The sequence below is a fragment of the Tupaia chinensis genome, unplaced genomic scaffold (assembly GCF_000334495.1).
Source record: "Tupaia chinensis unplaced genomic scaffold, TupChi_1.0 Scaffold000078_1, whole genome shotgun sequence".
Classification (NCBI taxonomy): Eukaryota; Metazoa; Chordata; class Mammalia; order Scandentia; family Tupaiidae; genus Tupaia; species Tupaia belangeri.
In genome coordinates, this window is record NW_006159539.1 from 1,913,974 (window position 1) to 1,920,393 (window position 6,420).

General features: G+C 43.3%; 1 protein-coding gene across 3 annotated transcripts in view; it reads right to left on the bottom strand.

Moving 5' to 3' along the window:
- Positions 1 to 1,409: 1,409 nt before the first annotated feature.
- The window catches only part of HYKK (hydroxylysine kinase), a 21,226-nt gene continuing 16,215 nt past the window's right edge, over positions 1,410 to 6,420 (bottom strand). The window contains exons 5-6 of one of the 3 annotated variants that reach the window (XM_006142610.3): positions 3,326 to 3,812; positions 1,410 to 1,806 (exon numbers count right to left, since the gene is read on the bottom strand). In XM_006142610.3, coding sequence (XP_006142672.1) covers positions 3,352 to 3,812 — 461 coding nt within the window. In that variant the 3' untranslated portion in view covers positions 1,410 to 1,806; positions 3,326 to 3,351. Of the gene's footprint in view, positions 1,807 to 3,161; positions 3,813 to 6,420 lie in introns of those variants that run through there. The other 2 variants (XM_006142611.3, XM_014585021.2) reach the window with 2 other exon arrangements.

The window sequence follows — 6,420 nt, forward strand, 5'->3', positions numbered from 1 at the left end:
AGATAGGCCAGTATCTAGACAGATACTCAAGACTGAGGAACTGAATTCGGATGTGAAGAAATAGCAAATTCCAAAAAAAGAAAAAAATAGTTAAAATCACAATAACTAAACAGTCATTTACTAAATCACACACTAAGGTAGACATGAAGACAAATCAATGAAGAAAACACAGTGATATAATTTAAGCCAAGTATGTAGTGAATTTCAGTTTCTTAAATCTACTACATGCTCATATAATAGGAGACAAAATACAGAGAATTTTAAACATGCTTGCCTAGGGAGGTTCCCGGTACGAGTCTGAAAACTGCCTGTTGTATTTTAGGGAGCCCCGGGGTTGGAGGCCTGGCTTGGATGTCATTAGTTTCCTTGCATTTCCAGTGTCTTCGAGCATCAATTTCTGGAGTGCAGTTTCAACTCCCTTTCCAAACGAGTTAACTTTTTTTTCTCCAAGGGGACATGGTGGTTGAGGTGCCACATGGCTGAGTATACAGTTTGAGTCCTGGACCTGACACCTTGAAAAAACACTCCTTGCTACCCAAAATCTCGACAGGACTGCAGTGTGGCTATGGCCCCTGAGAGGGACGCTTTTTCACTTCCTCTGTCTCTTTATCTCTCTGTCTTTCCACACACCCTATATCAAGCTGAAAAATAAATTTTTTTCTTCCATGAAAACCATATGTATTTTCTTCTGAGACATGTTAGTGTGTTGCTTTATCCCATCGTTCTTCTGATATATATCGTTTGCAAATATTTTTTCTTTTTCTTTTTTCATTTATTTCTATTTAAATTTATTTATTTACATTCATTCACTATATATCATTACAGTCTACAAAATGAGATTTCCCATCCAAAATATACTGTATGTTGACTCAACCAAGCACATCAACATATGTGTTATCGCCGACAAATAATTTTCCATTTCCTGTTTCCTGTATATTTCACTTTTTTGCCATCCATGATTCCCTATCTCTCACCCTCTGCCATGTCTCACCCTCCTCCCACACTGTCTCTGGTATCCATGGTTGCTTTCTATGACTTTTCCCATTTTATTGATTCGCTAATGAACTTAATTCATCTAAATATTTCCAATAGCAAGCGCAGCTGATATATACATATCCATGAACACCAGCAGTCTGACTTTAGGCATAAACCTCAGTGAGTAGAATGAACTATAAAATACTATAAAATAGCACCTAACTGGGGCTACCTAGTTTATTGCAGTCATCAAACATGCTTTTTTAAATTTCTTTTTTAAAAATTATTTTTAAAAGAATTATTTAGCTTTTTATTTTATTTGCTTATTTATTTTAATATGGCGAGGGAGAGAGCGAGAGAAAGCAAGCCACCAGTGAGGTTGACCAGAAAGAGATGCGACAGAGGAAATTGAGAAAGCAAGCTGCCAGGTCCAGGACTCAAACCACGGTCAGCCATGTGGGGGTCCAGTGCCCTTAACCACTACACCACCTGCCGGCCTGTCTTGACCCCGGGGACAGTCGGACAGGTTTCCTGAGGGAAGGAGTGAGAGACGGGACAAACAATGCAGTGTTACAGTACGGAGACGATGCAGAGAGACAAGCAGGGAGACGACACAGGGAGATGACGCAGTGTCACAGCTCTTCAGGGTCGTCCGTTTATTGTGGGCAGCATGAAGACAAACGCGGCGTTACAACTCTTCAGGGTCATCTGGAGATGATGTGGTGTTACAACTCTTCAGGGTCTTCCGGAGGTGAGGCAGTGTTACAACTCTTCAGGGTCGTCGTCCAGAGACGACGCAGCATCACAGCTGTTCAGAGTCTTCAGGGTCGTCTGGCGATTGTGGGCCAGGGATTGTGGTTATATACATGCTGGTGGGCAGTGATTGGTTGCCCTATATGCTAATGACGGATTATAGAAGGTGGGTTATGATTGGTTGCTTTTGTGGACCAATCATGAGATGCCGGATATGCAAATCTGAGGGATTCTAAGCTCACCGATTTGCTATGGGAAGAGGCCAATCAGAGTATGGTTTTGAAGGTGAGGTTTTGAAGGGAAGCCAATTGTGGCCTTTATGGGAAGTGGCCGATCAGAGTATGGTTTTGAAGGTGATATTTGCTGGTACACAGCCTCCCACACCAGCCCCATTTTTTTTAATTTCAAGAAAAACAGTTTTCATGTTTTTTTTTTCCTCCTGAAACTTTTTTTTAAGTTAATTAATTAACATTCATCGCCTAAGCATTGTTACAGCATACAAAATGTAGTTTCCCATCCAGACTATACTGCATAGTGGCTTAATCATGCATGTTACCATCCATAATTTTCCATTTCTAGTTTCATGTATATATATATATATACACACACTTACCCCTATCTCTGACCCTCTGCCCTTTCCCACCCTCTTCTCACACTATCTCTGGTGTCTATAGTTGTCTTTGTTATTTTAATTTGCTATAAGGCACATGTGCTCACCAGAGAGAGAGAGAGGAGAGAGAGTGAAAAACAAGCCACCAGGTCTAGGACTTGAACCACAGTGGGCCATGTGAGAGTCCAGCACTCTAACCACTATGCCACCTGCTGGCCCCCATTAGCAAATATTTTTAAAGGACTTTCTATAGGAAAGGCACTATAGCTAGTGAGAAGAAGGGATGAGAAAACAAAGATAAATTGTAAATGGTCTCTGCCCTCAGAGAGCCCTCAGGCTGGATGGCTGTGAAGTCATAATCCATCATACGAAATGATACATTGTGAAAAAGACACGGGACCGTGGGATAGTGGTGAAAGCGACCACCTGAGAGGGTGTCACAGAAGTGGCGGGAATTACCAGGGTGTGTATGTTATGGCCAATTATATAAAATCTGTGATGATATCTAAACTTATAATCCTTTCAACGATTAAAAGAGTCATCGACCTCAGGGCTAGAATGGACTCTGAGAGATGATTGGACTAAAATGATGTCATTTTGCATGTTTCACATACAGATGAGCGAGACCCGCAGAAAGACATGCCTGCTCACATAGCACATGTTTACCACAATGGTCATGGGATGGCTCGAAGACCTCAGGAGCTTCACGTGCTTGGTCATGTTCAGAATTGGCCTATCCCATCCATTCTTTTTAAAAAATTTTATTTATTCATTTATTTATTTTAATTTGACCAGAGAGAGACACAGAGAAAGAAGGAAAGTGAGACCAGGTCCAGGACTCGAACATGGTCAGCCATGTGAGAGTGTCCAGCATCCAGCACCATAACCACCACGCTACCTGCTGCTCCCCCCCCCATCAATTCATTCTTAACTAGGCAGGAGAAGCCTTCACAGACCTTGATTTGGTCCTGCTGGGGTTTTCCTTACCCAAGTTCATGTGAAGCTCCGTCTTGTCACATGGAGGTCCCAGACGCGTAGGACTTGGCAGTTTCGAACCAGATTTCTTCCACGGCTTTCTGGCCCATGTCAAACATGAGCTGCAAGTGCTTCCACCCAGTTTTTGCCGTAATCATGAGGTACTCTGTGTTCTCTGGGTGTAGCTGGCAAGAGTACGTGGCCATGACAAGTGACTGACAGAAGCGACCGCAAACGAGCAGAAACAAAGCACCCCTCTCAACAGCTGTCAGTGGGATGACACTTTCAAAGCCCGCAAGGACATGCCCTCCCACTTGCACAGGGGTGCTGCTTTCAATCATCATGTACATGATGGTGATGGCCACTTCAAACACATAGTAGCCATAGCTCATGTCGCCGAAGTCCAATATCCCGGATATCTGGTACTCAGAACCGCCAGAGGCTGACTCGCTGGACTCTACTAAGAGGTTATGGTCGTTAAGATCCCCATGATTGATACCTGAAAGTAGAAGATCATGTAAAAACAGTTACTATCCTAGTTCATTTCATGAGAAGGCCATTCAAGTCATCTGAACACTCAACGATAAAGAACCAACCCCAGGGGTCGGCAGGTGGCATGGTAGTTAAGGTGCTAGACTTTTACATGGCCAATCATGGTTCAAGTCTTGGATCTGGTGACTTGAAAAATCACACTGGGCACATGTGTGTGTATGCCCAGAATCCCAGGAGAATGGAAAAGGGGTTGTGGTATGGCCATCCCCCTAGGGGGTGATTTCTTATGTTCCTGCTCACTGTTTCTCTCTGGTGAGCACACACGCCCTGTGACAAAAACAAAACAAAACAAAAAAACAAAAAACAAACAAACAAACAAAACTCCATTTTTTTAAAAAAATAAAATAATTTTCTGTGAAAAGATCACAAACAGTTCATTTTGAGTTGTTTTGACTTTTGCTTCTCATCAATACAAGCCCAGAAAGTGGAGACTGGAGTCCCTGCCAAACCCTAACTGTGGCTACTAAAGTGAAAAGGAAGAACTGCTCAAAACCGGAAATGTTTAAAGACAACGTAGACAAGTTTCTTATAAGAAACAAGGAGTCCTCAGTGGATCTGACATGCAAACATTTTCTGATGGCATAATTCTTTTTTTTTTTTTTTAGTTTTCTGTGGGGTGGGTGTCCTCACGAGAGAGGGGACGGAAAAGAGAGAGAAATCATCCCCCAGGGGGGCATGGCTGTGTCTCAATCCCCTCTTCTCTGGTCAGGATTTTGGGCACATACCCAGTGTGTTTTTCAAGCCACCAGATCCAGAACTTGAGCCATGTGGAATCCAGCTGCCTTAACCACCACTCCACCTGGCTGGACTTCAGTTGTTTTTTCCCTTAATTTTGCTAGAGAGAGTGTGGTCACAACTGAGAAATCGCCCCCGACAGGGAACGGCCACGCCACACTCCCTTCTCCTCCAATCTCCTCTTGGGACTTTGGGCACAATGCACACACACCTGGTGTGATTTTCAAGTTGTGGGTCTGGGACTTGAACTGCACAGTTGGCCTTGTGAGACCCAGCCACCTTAACCTCCACGCCACCTGCTGACTGCAGGCTCTGAGTGTGTTAACTGCTGGAATAGATGGTGATACAACTGTCAGTACTACCCAAGGTGGGATCTGTTGTCTAGTACTGATCTGGAGCATAATGCTAAAATACGTGAGACAAGAATAGGAATCGAGAGTGTTTAGAATATACATGTATATTTATTTCTTAGAGAGATTTTTGTAATAGGGCGCTCGCCAGAAAGACAGAGAGACAGACAGAAAGCAAAAAATCACCCCCCCAGAGAGGATGGTCACGCTGCAATCCCTTCTCCTCCACTCTGCTCTTGGGACTTTGGACACTCATGCGCAACGAGCCTGGCATGAGTTTTAAGTCACAGGTCCAGGACTCAAACTGCGGTGGACTATGTGAGAGTTCAGCGACATAACCATTGGGCCATCTGCTGGTCCCAGAGAGGGTTCAGAATATTCCGTAGCCATCTGACATCCAATAGTGTGATTAGCAGCCCTGGCTCCTTGAACATAGTACTGTCTGATTTGAGTTTTGGCTAACACCGTTAGTCACAGGCAACACGAGCTGTGAACTGTCATGTGGAATAGAGCTGTGTATTGGGCTATAATGGGTGAGGGAAAAAAACAACATTTATCTTTTCCTGTGGATTGTTCGAGAAATACTGACTTAAGACATGGACTAATAATTAGGAAAAGATAGGAGTGTTTACAAGCAGTGAAGCGCTGAGTCATATACTTTACAAATAAGTACGTGATAAAAAGTGCACAATTTTACTTTCAAAGTATAATTCTGATTTTTTTTAAAAATTTGACCAGAGAGAGAGAGAAAGAGAGGGAAAGTGAGAAAGCAAGCCACCGGAGGCCAGAAGGTGGCATGGTGTTAAGAGCACTGGAATCCTACATGGCCAACCATGGTTCGAGTCCTGGACCTGGAGGCTTGCTTTCTCACTTTCCCTCTCTCTCTTTCTCTCTCACTCTGTCCCTCTCTAGTCAAAGTAAAAAATAAATACATACAGCTATATTAAATAATACTTTAAAAAAAAGAAAGAAATCCACCAGATCTGGGACTTGAAACATGGTCAGTCATGTGGGAATGTCCAGTGCCCTAACCACCAGGCCACCTGCTGGCACCCTGACTTCTTCTATACAACTTAGAACTGGGTAAATAATACTTGAGTAACGTAGCACAGTGCGTGGTACATGGAAGTATTGAACATTACTTTAAATCATGGATTTATATCGACACATTTCTGAAACTGAGACATATGATTGACTCAAAATATATAAAACAAAATTTGATGGAAATATGCAAAAAATAGACTTCTGTAATCATAGTGAGAGATTAAAAAAAATACTTTACTCAGTAACTGTAAGAACAAGCAGGGAACCAGCAGTTAGCGTAATGGCTATGTCACTGGACTCCCACGTAGTTGACCGCGGTTCGTGTCCCGGACCCGGTGGCTTAAAACTCACGCCGGGCGCGTGTGCGTGCGTGCCCAAGATCCCGAGAGGAGAATGGAGGAGAAGGGATTGCGGCGTGACCATCCC